Genomic DNA, 18,611 nt, shown 5'->3' on the forward strand with positions numbered 1-18,611 from the left:
TTATCGTTGAGTTTTGAGAGTTCTTTACGTAGTCTGGATAGAAGCCCTTTATCAGATATGTAATTTGCAAATGTTTCCCAATCTGGAGAAAATAGTCTCCTCACACTGTCTTTCAAAGAGCATGCTTTTAGTTTTGAAGAATACTACTTCATTATTTTTCCATTTTTATCATCTGTGCTTTAGATGTTGCATTTAAGAAATGTGCCTAACCAGAGGTTGCAAAGATTTTCCCTTTGTTTTTTTAGCAGTTTTATACTTTATTTTTTATATTTAGGTCAGTGATACATTTTGAGTTAATTTTTATTTGTGGTGTGAAGAATGGATTAAAGTTCATGTTTTTCAATATGGATATCCAGTTGTTCCAGCATTATTGTTCAAAAGATAGCCCTTTCTCTACTGAATTATTTTTGTACCTTTGTCAAAAATCAACTGATCATATACATATGGATCTATTTCTGGACTCTGTTTTGTTACACTGATCCACTATCTGTCTTGACACCATAACACAGTGCCTTGTTACTATATATTTAAAAGTTTTGAAGTCAGGTAACTTTTCCAACTTTGTTCTCCTTTTTCAAAGTTGTTTTGGCCATTCTTGGTCCTTTGCTTTTCCAAATGAATTTTGAAATCAGTTTGTCAATTTCTACAAAAAAGCTTCCTGAGATTTTGATTAGGATTGTGTTGAATCTGTAAATCAGTTTGGGACGAATGACATCCAAACAGTATTGTCTTCTGACCCACAAACTAGGTATTTATTTAGGTTATCTTCAGTTTTTCTTAGCTGTGTTGCATAGTTTTCAGTATACAAGTACAGTGTGTACATTTTTTAATCCGATTTATCCCTAAGTATTTCATATTTTTGAAAGCTATTATAAATGGTAATTTTTTTGAATTTCGATTTTTGATTGTTTATTGCTAGAATATAGAAATGCAGTTGAACTTTGTTTATTGATCTTGTATCCTACAACTTTGCTAAGCTCCTTAATTCTAGTAGTTTTTTTTTTTTTTTTTAATACAGTTACTTGATTGATTGCCCTTGTGATTACTTAGAGGCACGTTTTTAGTTGCCAGATGATTGGGGATTTTTCAGAAATTGTCCTGTTACTGATTACTACTTTAATTCCATTGTGGTCAGAGAAGATACTTTTATTGTTTGAATCCTTTGAAACTTGAGACTTGTTTTATGCACCAGAACATGGTCTAGCTTGTTAAATATTCCACGTGTACTTAATAAGGATGTGTATTCTGCTGTGTTGGTTGGAGTTTCTATAAATGCTGATTATGTTTAGTTACTTGATAATGTTGTTGAGGTTGTCTTTTATGTCCTTTTACTGCTTTTCTGTCTACTTGTTCTATCAAATTTTGAGAGAGGTATGTTGAAATAAAATAAATTTTTGAATTTGTTTCTTCATTCTGTTCTATCAGTTTTGCTTCATGTATTGTGAAACTCTGTCACTTAAGGTTATTATGACCTCTTGGTGAACTGACCTATTTATAACTTACGAAATGACCCTCTTTATAAACCCAAATAATATGCTTTACTCTGAAATCTGCTTTGTCTGAAATAGAGCCACTCCAGTTTTCTTATTAATGTTAACATGGTGTATCTTTTTCCATCTTTTAACTTTTAACCTATTTATGTTTATATTTAAAGTGGATTTCTTGTAAACAGCCTATAGTTTGTTCTTGTTTTTTAATCCACTCTTACAGTCTCTGCCTTTTAAAATATAAATCATTTATATTTAATGAGAGTATTGATATGATTGGTTTTACATTTACCATCTTGCTATTTGTTTTCTAATTGTCCTGTATTCTTTGTTCCCTTTTTCATCGTTTTCTGCCTTCTTTTGGAATGAGTAATTTTATATTTCCTCTCCTTTATTGGCATATTTTCTCTAACTTTGTTTTCTCTTTTTAGTGGTTGCTTTAGGGTTTAGCATACATTTTAACTTACCATAGCTTACATTGAGATACTATTCCATTTCTTGTGTAGTATAAGGACTTTATGACAATATACTTTCATGGTCTCTCTCTAGGCATTTGTGCTATTGTTGTCAAACATTTTATTTTTACTTAATTTGTATCCACATAATATATTGTATTATTTTGCTTTAAATAAAATTTAAAAGTTTTATTTTAAGTAGTTTGTTAAGGTTTCTTTACCAGTCTTTTATATTTACTTACTCTTTTATCATTTCCACTGCTTTTAATTCCTTTGTGTAGATCCAGGCATCCATCTGGTATTTTTTCATAAGCCTGGAGGAATTCCCTTAACTTTTCTTGCTGGTGACAAACTCTGTTTTTTGTTTGTTTGTTTGTTTGTTTTTTAAATAAATTTATTTATTTATTTTTGACTGCGTTCGGTCTTCATTGCTGTGTGCGGGCTTTAGTTGCGGCGAGCAGGGGCTACTCTTCGTTGCGGTGCACGGGCTTCTCATTGTGGTGGCCTCTCTTGTTGTGGAGCATGGGCTCTAGGTGCGTGGGCTTCAGTAGTTGTGGCATGCAGGCTCAGTAGTTGTGGCTCGCGGGCTCTAGAGCGCAGGCTCAGTAGTTGTGGCGCCCGGGCTTAGTTGCTCCATGGCATGTGGGATCTTCCCGGACCAGGGATCGAACCCGTGTCCCCTGCATTAGCAGGCGGATTCTTAACCACTGTGCCACCAGGGAAGCCCCCAAACTCTGTTTTTTTGTTTTTGTTTTATTTATTTGTTTGTTTTTTATTCTTGGTCTGAAATATCTTTATTTTGCCTTTTTTGAAGCTAAACTTTATTTTGAGGTAATTTTAGATTTACTTGCAGTTGTAGGAAATCACACAGAGGCATCCTATGTACCCTTACCCAGTTTCCCCCAGTGGTGACACTGTAGTTCAATCTCACAGCCAGGGTATTGATATCGATACAGTCAAGGTACAGAACATTTCCATCACTAAGGATCATGTTTCCCTTTTATAGCCAAGCCCACTTCCCTCGTGCCCCCACCTCCTCCTTAATCCCTGGCAACTACTAGTTATCACTTCTATTATTTTATCATTTCAAGAATGCTACATATATTGAATTATATAGTAGGCATTGGCTTTTTCACTCAGCATAATCTCTGGATATTCATTCACTTTGTTGTGTATATTAATAATTTGTTCCTTTTTATTGCTGACTAGTATTCCATGGTATGGATGGACCACAGTTTGTTTAACCACTCATCCATTAAAGGACATCTGGGTTGTATCCAGTTTCTGGATATTATGAATAGAGCTGCTGTAAACATTAGTGTGTAGAGCATATGTGTGAACACAAGTCTTTATTTCTCTGGAATAAATGCCCAGAACTACAGTTGCTGGGTCATAAGGTAGTTGCATGTTTAGTTTTGTAAGAAATTGCCAAATACTTTTCCAGATTGGCTGACCAGTTTCCATTGCCACCAGCAGTGTATTGAGTTCCAGTTGCTCTGCATTGTTGCCAGCATTTGGTGTTCCACTATTTTTCATTTTAGCCATATGGTAATGATGAGTATAATGATATCTCATTGTAGTTTTAATTTGCATTTCCCTAATGCCTAAAGGTCTTGAACGTCTCTCCATGTGTTTATTTACCATCTGTATAGATCCTCTTTGGAAAATCTCTCTTTGTGTCTTTTGTTCATTTTCTGTTGCGTTCTTTGTTTTTATATTGTTGTTTTGTTCTTTATATATTCTAGATATTAGGTCTTTTTCGGATGTATCTTTCCAACATTTCCTGCCAGTTTGAAGCTTGTCTTTTCATCCCCTTAACGGGGTCTTTCACGGAGCAAAAGTTTTAAATTTTGGTGAAGCCCCGTTTTTCCTTTTGTGGATTGTGCTTTTGCTGTCAAGTGTAAGATCTCTTTGCATAGCCCTTGATCCTAAAGATTTTCTCCTGTTTTCTTTCCTGCAAGTTTTATAGTTTTACATTTAGGTATGTGATCCATTTTATGTTAATTTTTGTATAGCATGAGGGTTAGTTTTTCTGTCTGTGGATGTCCAGTTGCTCTAGCACCATTTGTTTAAAAGGCTATCTTTCCTTCATTGAATTGCTTTTGCACTTTTGTAAAAATTCACTTGAGTGTATTTGTGTGGGTCTATCTCTGGGTCCCCTATTCTGTTCTGTTAAAGTATGTATCTGTCCCACAACACGGTTGGTCTTTGTTATTGTAGCTATGTAATAAATCTTGATATCAGGTAGAGTGAGTCCATCCACTTATTCTTTTTCAAAATTGTTTTTTTCTATTCTGGTTCCTTTGTCTTTCCATATAAATTACAGAATAATCTTGTCTATATGTACAAAAAAAATCTTGTTGGGATTTTGATAGAAATTTTGTTAAAGCTGTATCTCAGTTTGGGGAGAATTGACGTCTTTACTATGCTGACATTTCCAGTCTGTGGATGTGGTATGTCTCTGGATTTACTTAGATCTTCTTTACTTTGTTTCGTCAGTGTTGTGTAGTTATCAGCATGTTTTGTTTTGTTAGATATACACCTAATCCTTTTATTTTTTGAGGAATTATAAGCATCATTATATTTTTAATTTTGGTGTTCACATTTTTATTGCTGGTATATAAAAATACATTTGATTTTTGTATATTGACCTTACTGACTTCACTTAATATTTCTAGGCTTTTTTTTTTTTTTTTTGGGAGTCCTTGTATTTTTCTATGTACAGAATCATGTCATATGCAGATAAGGACATTTTTACTTACTCCTTACTGATCTGTATCCTTTTTTCCCTTTTCTTGCCTTATTTCACTGGCTAGAACTTCTAGCAATATGTTGAATAAGAGTGATCAGAGCTGACATCCTTGCCTCGTTTCTGATCTTGGGGGAAAAGCATTCAGTTTGATGTTAGCTGTAGGTTTTTGGTATATCCTTTTTATCAAGTCAAGGAAGTTCCCCTCTATTTCTTTTTTTTTTTTTCCCTCTTCTATTTCTGTTTTACTGATTCCCGCTTTTTATCTTGAATGAGTGTTGATTTTTGTCAATAGCTTTTTCTGTGTCAAATTGATATGATCATGTGAATTTCTTCTTCAGCTTATTAATATAGTGGATTATACTGGTAGATTTTCCAATTCTGAGTCATCTTTGTATCTCTGGAATAAACTCCGTTTGCTCATGATGTTTATTTTTATATTTTGCTGAATTTTTGTTAAGGATTTTTACATGTGTTCATGAGATATGTCGGTCTGTAATCTTCTGTTTTTGTACCACCTTTGTTTGGTTTTGGTATCAGGGTAATACTAGCTTTATAAAATGAATTTGGGATATGTTAATTCCTGTTTTTCGAAAGAGATTGTGTAGAATTGATGTAAATTCTTATTTAGTGTAGAATCCATCAGTGAAACTATCTTGGCCTGGAGATTTCTTTTTTGGGAGCTTTAAAATTGCAAATTTAATTTCCTTAATAAGTATAGGGCTATTCCAATTATTTTATATTGGGTGGGTTGTGGTAGTTCACTTCTTTTGAGGAATTGGTCCATTTTTCCAAAGTTGTCAAATTTATGTGTGTGAAGTTATTTATAATATTCCTTTGTTATCCTTTTGATGTCTGCAGGGTTGATATCCTTGTTTTTGCTTCTGATATTGGTATTACTATAAATTTCCCTTTCTACACTGCTTTAGCTGTGTCCCCAAACTTTTTTTAAAAATAAATTTATTTATTTATTTATTTATTTATTTATTTATTTATTTATTTATTTTTGGCTGCGTTGGGTCTTCGTTGCTGTGCATGGGCTTTCTCTAGTTGTGGTGAGTGGGGGCTACTCTTTGTTGCGGTGTGCGGACTTCTCATTGCAGTGGCTTGTGTTTTTTGCGGATCACAGGCTCTAGGCACGCGGGCTTCAGTAGTTGTAGCATGCGGGCTCAGTAGTTGTGGCTCATGGGCTCTAGAGTGCAAGCTCAGTAGTTGTGGCGCACAGGCTTAGTTGCTCCGCAGCATGTGGGATCTTCCCGGACCAGGGCTCAAACCCATGTCCCCTGCATTGGCAGGCGGAGTCTTAACCGCTGTGCCCCCAGGGAAGTCCCTGTGTCTCCAAGCTTTTGATATGTTGTCTTTTTATTTTCATTCAGTTCAATATATTTTTTAGTTTCCCTTGAGACTTGCCCTTTGAACCATGGGTTATTTAGAAGTGTGTTACTTAGTTTCCAGGTATTTATAGACTTTCTTGTTATCTGTCTCTCACTGATTTCTAGTATTTTCCATTGTGGTCAGAGAACACACTTACTATGATTTCAGTTGTCTTATTTTTTGAGGTTTGTTTGTGGCCCAGGATATAGTCTATCTTGGTATATGTGCTGTGAGCTCTTGAAACAAATGTGTTGTTGGGTGGAGTGTTCTATAAATGTTGATCAGATCTCATTGGCTGTTGGTGTTGTTGACTTCTTCTGTGTCCTTGCTGATTTTCTGTTTAGTTGTTCAATCAGTTGTTGACAGAAGGATGTTGAGGTTTCCAGCTCTAATTGTGGATTTCTGTATGTCCGTTTTCAGTCCTATCAGAGTTCAGTTCATGTATTTTGCAGCTTTGTTGTTTGGTACAAACACATTTGAGATTGCTTTGTCTTTTTGATGGACTGATCCTTTATATAATCTCCCTTTCTCTGATAGTTTTCTTTGCTCTGAAGTCTACTTTATCTGCTATTAATATAACCATTCCTACTTTCTTTGGGTTAATGTTTGCATGACATGTTTTTCCATCAGTTTCCTTTCAGCCTGCTTGTATCATTACATTTGAAGTGAGTTTCTTATAGGCAGCATATAGTTGAATCATGTTTTAAAATCTGCTTTGTTAATTTAAGTCTTTTAATTGGTGTAATGTTTATTGATATTTAAGGTGGTTGTTGATATATTAGGACTTAAGTTTGCCATTTTGTTTTTGTTTTCTGTTCTGTTTTTCATTTCTGTTTTCTTATCTCTGCCTTCCTGTGGGTTATTTGAATATTTAAAAATTTGTTTTTTTATGTTTTTGAGTGTATCTCTTTGTATACAGTGTTTTTAGAGGTTGCTCTAGGTTTGCATTATTTATACATAACTTTTCACAGTCTACTGATGTTGTCATTTTACCAATTCAAGGGAAGTGTAGAAACTTTACCTTTTATCTCCTGTATTCTTCCCTAGTTATCATGTAATTAAATATTTCCTCACATACATTTGGAACCACATCAGACAGTGTTATAATTTTTATTTCAACTATCACATAATTTAAAAAACTCAAAGAGAAGGAAAGCCTATTGTGTTTGTCTGTATTTTTGATTACCATGTTTTTTTCTTCCTTTTTGATGTTCCAGGGTTCCTTTTTTAAAAAAATTATTTCCTTTTTGTTTAGAGAACTTCCTTAAGTCATTCTTTTAGGGTAAGTCTACTGGCAATAAATTCTCCTTGTTTTGCTTCACCTGAGAATGTCTTAATTTCACCTTGATTCCTGAAGGACATTTTCACTGGGTATAGGATTCTGGGTTGACAGTCCTTTTCTTTCAGCAGTTGAAAATTATTCTGCTACTTCCTTTGTCCTCCATAGTTTTTGATGTGAAATCCATTGCCATTCAAATAGTTTTTCTCTTATAGGTAAGGTGCTGTTTTTTTTCACTACTTCCAAGATTTTTTCGATGTCTTTAGTTTTCATAAGTTTAATTATGATGTGTCTTGGCATAAATATCTTTGTTCTTTTTCCTGTTTAGTGTTTGCTGTGCTTCTTGAATCTATAGAATGACATCTTTTGCCAAATTTGGGAAACTTTCAGCCTTCATTTCTTATAATACTTTCGACCGAGCCTTCCCTCTCCTCTCCTTCTGGGATTCTGATAACATGTGTTTAGATATTTTGTTAACGTCCTGAAGGTCCCTGAGGCTCTGTTCATTTTTCTTTCCCAGTCTGTTCTTTCTGTATTGTTCAGAGTAGGTAATTTCTGTTGTTCTTTGTTCATGTTTACTGATTCTTTCCTCTGTCAGTTCCATTCTTCTACTTAGCTCATCCACTGAGCTGCTTATTTCAGTTATTGTGTTTTTCATTTCTAAAATTTCCATTTGGTTCTTTGTATCTTCTATTTGTTGAGTTTTTCTATATTGTTTTATTTGTTTCTAGTATGTTCATAACTACCTGTTGAGGCATTTTTATCATGGCTGCTTTAAAACTTCTGTTAAATAATTCTAACATATCTACTATCTTAGTGTTGGCATCTATTCATTCATTGTCTTTTTTCACTGAGTGAGAAATTCTTGGTTCTTAATATGATGAGTGATGTTCAGTTGAAACCTGGACATTTTTGTGTTACGTTATAAGGTATTGGATCTTACCTAATATGTGTTTTAGCTGGCTTTCTCTGACACCATTCTGGCAAAGGAAGAAATATTAGGTGGAGATAGAAGTCCACGTTCCCCACTCAGTCTGTTGACACCCAAGGTGGGGTTTGGGGCTCCATGTTCTTCCTGGGCAGGGGTAGGAGTTTCTGCTCCCCACATGATGTCCACTGACACAGCAGTGGCTTTTTACCACTGGGTGATAGTGAAAGTCCTGATTCTGACACTACCCACTGGGGAGTTCAAGGGTTGATTCTTTCTTTCTTTTCTCTCTCTTTTTCTTCCTTTCTTTCTTTCTCTCACTCTCTCTCTCGAGGTATAATTGATTTACAATATGATATGTTACAGGTGTACAGTATAGTGATTCACAGTTTTTAAAGGTTATGCTCCATTTATGATTATTATAAAATACTGGCTATATTCCCTGTGTTGTATACTATATCCTTGTAGCTTATTTTATACATAATAGTTTGTACTTCTTAATCCCCTACTCCTATCATTCCCCTCCCCCTTCTCTATCCCCACTGATAACCACCAATTTGTTCTCTGCATCTGTGAATCTGTTACTCTTTTGTTATATTCACTACTTTGTTGTATTTTTTAGATTTCATGTGTAAGTGTTATCATACAGCATTTGTCTTTCTCTGTTTGATTTATTTAACTTAGCATAATATGGAGGGATGCTTCTTTATTACTGGGTTTGTGGGTGGAAGTCCAGGCTCTTCATTTGATCTTCACTGACATTGTGGGACGGGGGTGTGGTTTGTTATCACTCAGCATGGATGAAAGTTCCCATTCCTAATTTACCTTTTCTAACACTACCCCAGTGGGTAGGTTGGGATGCTTCATTAAAGCCTGGTAAGTGGAAGATTAGGCTCCTCACTTGGCCATGGGTAGGTGTGGCACCACAGTTTTTCTGTGTGTTTGACTAGGGTAAAGCAGTTTTTGTAAGTTTTCTGCCTTGCTAGGCTGCCCCTTTCCTGGTCCTTTGGCTAGAGATAGCAGGCTTTCACTGTGGCTTTGTTCCCTCCATTTGTTGGTGTTTCCAGGTCGGTGGCTTCTTCAGCTCCAAGTCTGGAATATATGAAGCACAAAGAAATCCCAGGGAACTCACTGCCATGTCATTCCTTGGGTTCTGAAATTGCTAGCTTGTCTTTTTCTCTCTACCTTTCACAGCTTTCTTATGTTTGCTTCACATACAATGTCCAGGATTTTTTGTTGTACTTAGTGGGAGGAGTAGGGAAAAGTACCGCTAATCTATCTTCCGAGAAGTGGAAGGTCTCATCTTTGGTTTTGAAAGATGTTTTCATGGGGTATGGAATTCTCTGTTGACATTTTTCTTTTAATACTTGACAGATGTTACTCCACTGTCTTCTGTCTTGCATTGTTTCTGACAAGAAGTCTGTTGTCAGTTTTACCTTTGTTCCTGTATACATAATGTTTTATTTCTAACTGCTTTAAAAGTTTTCTTTTTATCACTGTTTTTTGTAGTCTTTTGTTTGGGGTTTGTTGAGGTTGTTAGATCTGTAAATTTACTGTTTCATATTTGTATACCTTTCAGTCATTTAAAAAACCTTCTATTATAATTAACATAAAGTTAATTTCTTTAGTGTACAGTCCTATTAATTTTGGGGGGGTCAGTTTTACGAATTTTAATACAGGTATAGGTTCATGTAAACCACCACCTCAGTCAGAATACACAACTGTTTCGTCACTCTAAAAAAACTTCCTTGTGCTATCCCTTTGTATACAATCATTATTTCTTTATTCTGTCTCTTCACATTCCAACTCCAATTACATGTACATTAGGGACAACTTGAAGTCATCCCACAGGTCACTGATATGCTTATTTTTTGTTGTTGTTATTTTGAGAGGTTTGTTTTTTTTTTTTGAGGTTTGTGTGTGTGTGTTTCATTACAGATAACTTCTGTTGCTAAGTCTTCAAGTTCACTAATCTTTTCTTCTTTTGTTTCTAACCTGTTATTAATTTCACCTGGTGTGTTTTTCATCTCAGAGATTCTACTTTTCCTCTGTAAAGTAGATTTGGCTCTATTTCCTTGTCTCTCCTTAACATGCTCTTTTTTCTACCTCGAGCATAGAAATTATATATATATATATATATATATATATATATATATATATATATATATATATATATATATATATATAAAATGTCTTTTTTAATGTCCTTATTTTTGAGTCTTATATCTGTGTTATTTTCAGGTCTGTTTCTGTTTATTTGCTCCTTGTTAGTGGTCATTTCTGATCTTTCCATGCCTCATCTTTGAGTATATAACTCAGTTGTACTCTTCAATTAGAATTTTATGTTGTTGGGGGCTGGATTTTCTTTTTATTCCTATAAATATTTTTGAGCTTTATTCTGGGACACAGTTATGTTAATGGGAAATAGTCTAGGACTTCCCTGGTGGTGCAGTGGTTAAGAATCCACCTGCCAATGCAGGGGACATGGGTTTGAGCCCTGGTCCAGGAAGATCCCACACTCCACGGAACAACTAAGCGCGTGCGCCACAACTAGTGGGCCTGTGCTCTAGAGCCCGCGAGCCACAACTACTGAGCCCACATGCTGCAACTACTGAAGCCCGCATGCCTAGAGCTTGTGCTCCGCAACAAGAGAAGCCACCGCAATGAGAAGCCCGTGCACTGCAAAAAAGAGCAGTCCTCACTCGCCGCAACTGGAGAAAGCCCACGCGCAGTAACGAAGACTCAACGCAGCCAAATAAATAAATGAATAAATAAATTTTTTTTTTTTTTTTTAAAAAGGAGGGCTTCCCTGATGGCGCAGTGGTTAAGAATCTGCCTGCCAATGCAGGGGACACGGGTTCAAGCCCTGGTCTGGGAAGATTCCACATGCCGCGGAGCAACTAAGCCCATGCGCCACAACTACTGAGCCTGCGCTCTAGAGCCTGCGGGCCACAACTACTGAAACCCATACATCTAGAGCCCGTGCTCTGCAACAAGAGAAGCCACCACAATGAGAAGCCCGTGCACTGCAACGAAGAGTAGCCCCCGCTCGCCGCAACTAGTGAAAGCCTGCGTGCAGCAACAAACACCTGATGTAGCCAAAAATAAGTAAAAATAAAATAAATAAATAAATTTTTTAAAAAGGAAATAGTCTGGACCTTTTGAGGCTTTTAAAGCTTTGTTAGGCAGGTCTGAGCAGCCTTTAGTTTTAGGCAGTTTCTTGACTTCAGTGTAATTGACATTCAGGACCAGGTAATTCTTTATCGTAGGGGCTGTCCTGTGTTTATTGTAGGATGTTGAGCAGCATTTGTGGGCTCTACCCACAAGATGCCAGGAGCACCATTTAGTCATGAGCTAAGAGTGGTTTTCATTTTTTTAAAAAGTTGTTTAAAAAAAAAATGCAACAGAGACCACTGTATGTGGCCAAGAAAGTCAGAATACTTAACAGAGAGATTTTGAACCCCTTGTACAGGAGACATTCCTTTACTGTTTGAGACAAATGGTAGTATAAGAAAAAAAATTCTTATTTCTTCAGTATAGACAATAGTTAAGAGCACAGGCTTTGAGATTAGAAGGGTATGATTTGAGTCCAGTTATGTGTCTGCCCCTTAATAACTATTTGACTTTGGGCAAATTTTTAACTCTCTGAGCCTCAGTTTCCTTTCTTGTAAAGTAGAGCCAGTATATACTTATCACTTAGGTTTGCTGGAGAATTAAATGAAAATGAATAAAAGTATATAGCTCAATACATGATACATAGTAACTGTTATTCTTTTTTTTTTTTAATATTTATTTGGTTGCGCTGGGTCTTAGTTGCGGCTTGCCAGCTCCTTAGTTGCAGCTTGAAGGCTCTTTAGTTGAAGATCGAGGGCTCCTTAGTTGCGGCCTGCGGGCTCCTTAGTTGTGGCATGCGAACTCTTAGTTGCAGCATGCAGGTGGGATCTAGTTCCCTGACCAGGGATCAAACCCAGGCCCCCTGCATTGGGAGTGTGGAGTCTTAACCACTGCGCCACCAGGGAAGTCCTGTAACTGTTACTCTTATTTCAGGAGTGTGCCCGTTATTTATAATACCCCTTGATGTATATATAGAGTCATATTTTGCTAATTTGGAGGATTATCATCTGTTATCTTTCAGGTCATGCAGAAGGATTTTGTATGATGTGTACAATGCAAGCACATATTACCCAGGCACTCAGTAATCCTGGGGATGTTATTAAACCGATGTTTGTCATTAATGAGATGCGGCGTAAGTATCTTCTATAGTAGTTTATATTAGTATTTGTTAGCTAATTGGTCTTAATGGTCTAACTGGTAAATGATGAGCTCCTTGTGTATTACAACAAACAGCTTATTGTATATGTATATGTCTTTAATGAATAACAGGTTTTTAGTAAACTGTTTACTATATAAACACATTTTGAAACCTAAAGTGAAAGATGACAATATAGTAAAGAAGGTGGTATTCAGTTTAATATATAAACACATTAAAAATTTTTAAAAACTCAATTTATTAATAAAATCATTGATAAGTTTTACAGTGTTTTTCTCAGATATTTGGATTTCTATGCTAATACTAACTCTAATATTGTCCTGCAGGTTTCTTTAGTTTTCAATTAGTTTTAATTCAGTGAATGAGTATTACACTATACATAGTGATGGGAATTACCAAAATAAAGTTAATTATACTTTTAAAGAAAATTTTATACTCATAACTTAGCAAATTTGTGGATAAATTTCACTTTTTCTATACAATTTTTAAATGACTTTAAAATTTCCTCTTGAATTGTAATGATTCTGATAGGTCGCATGAAATATTTTTATGCACTTTCTGTATGTTTTTTGTAATAAGCTTTTACATCATCTTAATTAACTGAGTTGGAATAAAAAATGCTTGCAAATAAAACAAAAACCTAACTCTTAATCTGGTATCTAGCTGGGTAATTATAGGGGTGGATAATTACACAGTGACAATTTATAATCTTTTTGCCTAAAAAGCTGCTGAAGATAAAGAGATGTTATATTGGCCCTTGGTACTATTAACAGGCCAGAGTAGACAATGCAAAAATTTTTTAAACATTGTAGGATCCTGGCAGAATTTTAGCCAGGGGTGATTTTGTTTGTTTAATTACATGTATAGATCTCACACACACACACACACACACACACACACACACACACACACACACACACACACATACACATACGGCAGGCATGTCTAATATTTTTAAACTTAGTCTTTAAGAGAGTGTCATTGTGTGTATATACATACATCCATGAACATACACCACCCCGCCAACTCCAAACATATATGGTTGAATAATGAAATTGTCATTTTTGTAGGTCAGAACTGGTAGAATATTGGCAATTTCATATGATTCAAGTTAATATATATTTATATATATTCATACACATTAAAATTCTATGTATATTGTTTATACTTTTGTGTTGTTTTTCATTATTATGTAATTTTGTCTTGCGGCTGTTTAGTCAATTAGAAATAGGACCAAGATGATACTCAGTGGAGAATATAGTATGTTCTCTAGGTTATTGGGATAGAATTTAGATAGGTTCACGTGTTTATGTTTTACATGGATTCTCTCAGGAAGATCTAGGGCCAGATTTAAGATGTGTGCACTGACATAACATTTGGGACAAATTTTTGAAACAGTACAGCCAAAGTTGAATTTATTCAGGTATCATTTTATTGCTGAAGACATAGAGTCTCTGGGCTCTCGGAAACTCTAGCCCATGTGGACTTTTAATGGTCTAAAGGGCCTGTCCTAGCTGTTCTCAGGGGAGCTTATTAATGCTGTTTCCTCATAAAAGAATTATCGGGTATTTTCTAACCAACGTATTGACATAAGATGTAACTCTGGGGGGAGTACAGCCCGGCATGTCATGTGATGATAAAGCTTTGTCTTTACTCGAACTTTATAGGCATAGCTAGGCACTTCCGCTTTGGAAGCCAAGAAGATGCCCATGAATTCCTGCAGTACACTGTTGATGCTATGCAAAAAGCATGCTTGAATGGCAGCAACAAGTGAGTACAACACAGCATCGGTCAACCCGCATTCCCACCCCCTGCCCACCTCGCTGGCTCACCAGAACTCAGTCTAGCCTTTTACGACGGGTGTGCAGAGCTCTCTTTCGGCCTCAGCTTTTGACTTTGCGCTGCCTCTTCCTCAAGTGATTGGCATTATTTTCAAATGGTTGAAATTTTAAAAGGTGTGCTTACTATAATGATTTGGATTTAATTGCAGACGTCAGGACATGAATGTTGGTCTTGACGTTATTTAGTTTCTGAGTATCATCACCCCTCTGCAGCTCAAAACTAACCACTTCTCCTTTCTTGTGCCAGCGTTTTCTGAGTTGATCTCTAGACTTTGAAATCTGTATTTGTTCCCTGCGTCTTTCTCACTCTGGTCAGTTACCAGTTTCTGCAGTTTCTTCTTTAAAATCTAAATGTGGGCTCAAGAGGAAGATTGGAGAAACAATTAGATAACAAGTCCTAACCCACTTGCTATTGCCTCAACACACCCAGCAAGTCTCCCATTGCCTTCCCACTGCCACCAGCACTGCCTTGGCCAGGCTGTCCCTGTCTGGATGACAGTAGGCTGCAGAACAGGGGAGAACGCTCTGTGTCCCCTGCCCTCGCCGGCGAGTCCTCACGCGGTGTCACAGTCCTGCTTCAGGGCCAGATTCCTGCCTCACCCCAAACCCTCACTGTGTTCTCATGAGGCATGGCGATTCTCTGGCTGTCACACATACTGTGCAGCTCTGCTGTTTGAATTCTTGTTCTTTTATAGATGTACCTGCTTTTAAAATCTGGTTATAGCCTCTGTCATTTTTGTAGAACTCTTCTCTCATTTTACTGTTTGACTTTTTCAGATTAGACAGACACACCCAGGCTACCACACTCGTTTGTCAGATATTTGGCGGATACCTAAGATCTAGAGGTAAACTTCTGTTTAAAGGTTGATAAGTGTGACACAGTATGTGGTTTAACAAATGCAAAGGATAGGAAAGGGTTACTAATGGACAGTGTATCTCCCTTCCAGCCCAGACTCCCATCCCCCATCCTCAAAGGCAGCCCCTGTCCCAGTTTGTGGTTATCCTTCCAGTAGTTTCCTGTGCATGAGCAGACTAGCTGCTTTTCACATTGGAAACCTTTTTACATTTCAGCACATATAGGTCTAACGGAGTCTTTCACAGTTGCAGTAGTATTCCATTTATTTTAGTTCCCTATCAGGGAATTTTTAGATTGTTTCTAATTTTTGTTGTTTTTGTTACCATCAGTGCTTCATTGAACATCCTTGTATACACATGCCTTTATGTCCATGTAAAGTGTATATACACAGGATAATTTGTTAGAATCTCCTTATCAAAGGGTGTGTTTATTTTAAACTTTGACTCCGCTGTGTCACTCTGCCAAGAGGTTATGCCAGTTTACACTCCAGCCAGCGGTGAACGTGCATCACATTAGTGCCTCTCACTGTGTAGTAGTAAAATTGTTTGCCCGATGTGATAGAAGAAAAAAGTACCGTGTGTTTTTTATTTTGTGATAGTATTTATATGTTCTGTCATTTCAGTAGTTGGTATAATACTGATTATACTTGGCTTATCCTTTGCATTTTCTTTTTATTTCAGTCAAATGTTTAAATTGCAAAGGCGTGTCAGATACTTTTGATCCATATCTCGATATAACATTGGAGATAAAGGTAAGTTTGATAGTTGTTGTGGTGGTTAAGTTAAAAAAAGTCAGTCATACTTTATGTATTTATAGTTCACTTATAATTTAGACTACACATGTTAGAGAATATAAATTGAAAAATTTAATATGCTAGGACTTTATTTAGAGGAGATTATTTAAGCTTTGTATTAGGCATCATAAAAAGCTTAAAACGTTTAATAATTTTATTACCCTTTGACTTTTCACTTAATCTTAATAAAACCAGATTCTGATGCCTCTATTAGCCAAATTTAGGTGGTTGTTATTCTTTAGATCCTGTTTTGCTTCTTGCATTTTCTAAACTCCTATTTTTGGTTGTCTTAAGCTTTTGTTTTTCTGATTACAAGTGTAATACTAATGATAAAAATGAGAAACATTGCAGAGACGTGTGAGCTCCTGTCCCTCAGAATGTACTCTTGTTAACGGTTTGATATAAACTGCTTCCAGAGTATTTGTTTACTGTCTATAAAAATGGGTTTATACCTTCAGTCTGTTTGGCCACTTCCTATCTTCATTGCATTTTGCTTGGGCTTTCTGTGTGTTGTGCTTCAGCCGATTTACATGCCTGATTCCTTGCTGGTAGATACTTCATTTGTTTCCAGTTTTATACTATTTTAAATAATGCTGCAGCAAGCAGCCTCTTCACATATTTTTGTTGACTTTAATCTGCTCTTTTTTTTAATGGGAGGGGAATTAGCTTGGTGTGTACATGTATTAATATAAAACTGAACGTCATAATGAAAGAAGATTTTCTTTTTACATAAAAATTCACATGTGCTTTTATACTTTCGAGTCGTCTTTTTTCTTTTTCCTAACAAGCGGCAGGGAGTGGTAATGTGGTGTTGGTGCTGCTCTGTCCCCAGGCTGCTCAGAGCGTCAACAAGGCGTTGGAGCAGTTTGTGAAGCCGGAGCAGCTTGATGGAGAAAACTCGTACAAGTGCAGCAAGTATGACGGGTGATGCTGGAGGCCGCATGGGGGGCGGGGAGGCTTGGTTTGGAAGGTTCGGTGTGTCTGCGTAGCCCAGGGCTAGATTCCCGTTACCGGCCGGGAAGACCCGGGGTCTCTCTTCCCCAAGGGCCAGGGCACACTGTGTCTGTGTTTACAGTCGTCAGAGAAGTGCACTGAGGAATGGGAGACGGAGCCTCGCTCCTGGGGAGGTGGGTGGGCATGCAGAGGTAAGGTCCTCACTCACCACAGGCTAGTGCTGCCGCGTGTGAAGCTTGGCTGCGGTGGCGTGTGGCGTGTGGTGTGTGTGTCGAGCAGCATTTACATGGACTCTCCTGTGTGAGAGGGTTGGGGTGGATGGGGGGTCACTTTCTCCCAGAGCAGTTCAGGATCTCTCTTAACTGCTGGCTCTTTCCCAGGATTTGGGGCAGTATCTGCTAGAAACCTCGAATTTAAGTTATTCTTTAATGTTTCCCCATCGAGTCGAGAGAGCCTATTTATTTTTTAAAGGGGGCAGTGTATTTCTTCCTTTCTTCCTTTCTTCCTTTCTTCCTTCCTACCTTCCTTCCTTCCTTTCTTCCTACCTTCCTTCCTTCCTTTCTTCCTTTCTTCCTTCCTTCCTTTCTTTCCTTCCTTCCTTCCTTTCTTTCTTTCCAGATTTATTCATTATTTATTTATTTAATTTATTTTTGGTTTTGTTGGGTCTCAGTTGCGGCATGCAGGATCTTTCGTTGCGGCGCATAGGCTTCTCTCTAGTTGTGGCGTGTGGGTTTTCTCTAGCTATGGCACACAGGCTCCAGGGCACTTGGGCTCCGTAATTGTGGCGTGCAAGTTCCAGAGTGTATGGACTCTGTAGTTTGCGGCACACGGGCTTTCTAGTTGAGGCATGCAAGCTCAGTAGTTGTGGCGCACGGGCTTAGTTGCCCCGCGGCATGTGGGATCTTAGTTCCCTGGCCAGGGATCGAACCTGCGTCCTCTGCGTTGTAAGGTGGATTCTTTACCACTGGACCACCAGGGAAGTCCCAAGAGAGCCTATTTTAAGAAAGCCCTGTTTCATATGTTTTAAGTAGATTTTCATTTTAAGTCAGGTAATACAGGTAAGCGTTGTTATTGAATATGGGTAGACCTCAGGGATAGCGCGGGTTTGGTTCCAGACCACCACAATAAAGCAAATCTTACAATAAAGTGAATCACATGAATTTTTTCGTTTCCCAGTGCACAGAAAAGTTATGTCTACGCTATACTGTAGTCTGTGTGCAATAACATTATGTCTAAAAAACAATGTGCAGACCTTCATTTAAAAATACTTACTGTTAAAAAATACCAAAATAACTAGAATAGTAACATCAAAGATCACTGATCACAGGTCACCATAACAAATATAATAATAATGAAAAAGCTTGAAATATTGCGAGAATTACCGAAATGTGACAAAGAGACACGAAGTAAGCAAGTGCTGTTGGAAAAACGGTGCTGGTAGACTTGCTCCATGCAGGGTTGCCACAGACCTTCAATTTGTGAAAAATGGAATATCTACAAAGGGTAATAACATGAGGTGTGCCTGGGTTCATTTTGTGGGGGGACAAGGCTCCCTTTCCTCCCAAGACCGTAGGGATTTCTCCTTTGTGTTAAACTTCATGGACATTTCTAGTCTTTACTTTCTT

The 18,611-nt window shown here is 37.1% G+C and overlaps 1 protein-coding gene across 4 annotated transcripts in view; it reads left to right on the forward strand.

Annotated features, from left to right (window-relative positions):
* USP42 (ubiquitin specific peptidase 42) overlaps positions 1-18,611 on the forward strand; it is a 45,970-nt gene that overhangs the window by 13,612 nt on the left and 13,747 nt on the right. For all 4 annotated transcript variants that reach the window (XR_014235639.1, XR_014235640.1, XM_082359986.1 and 1 more), the window contains exons 4-8: positions 12,408-12,518; positions 14,210-14,312; positions 15,161-15,228; positions 15,920-15,990; positions 16,865-16,947. Coding sequence is in view for 2 of the 4 variants with exons in the window: in XM_082359986.1 (XP_082216112.1) it covers positions 12,408-12,518; positions 14,210-14,312; positions 15,161-15,228; positions 15,920-15,990; positions 16,865-16,947 (436 nt within the window). In the remaining 2 variants the exon portion in view is untranslated. The remainder of the gene's footprint in view (positions 1-12,407; positions 12,519-14,209; positions 14,313-15,160; positions 15,229-15,919; positions 15,991-16,864; positions 16,948-18,611) is intronic.

The sequence above is a fragment of the Balaenoptera borealis genome, assembly GCF_965194805.1.
Source record: "Balaenoptera borealis genome assembly, chromosome: 16".
Taxonomy (NCBI): domain Eukaryota; kingdom Metazoa; phylum Chordata; class Mammalia; order Artiodactyla; family Balaenopteridae; genus Balaenoptera; species Balaenoptera borealis.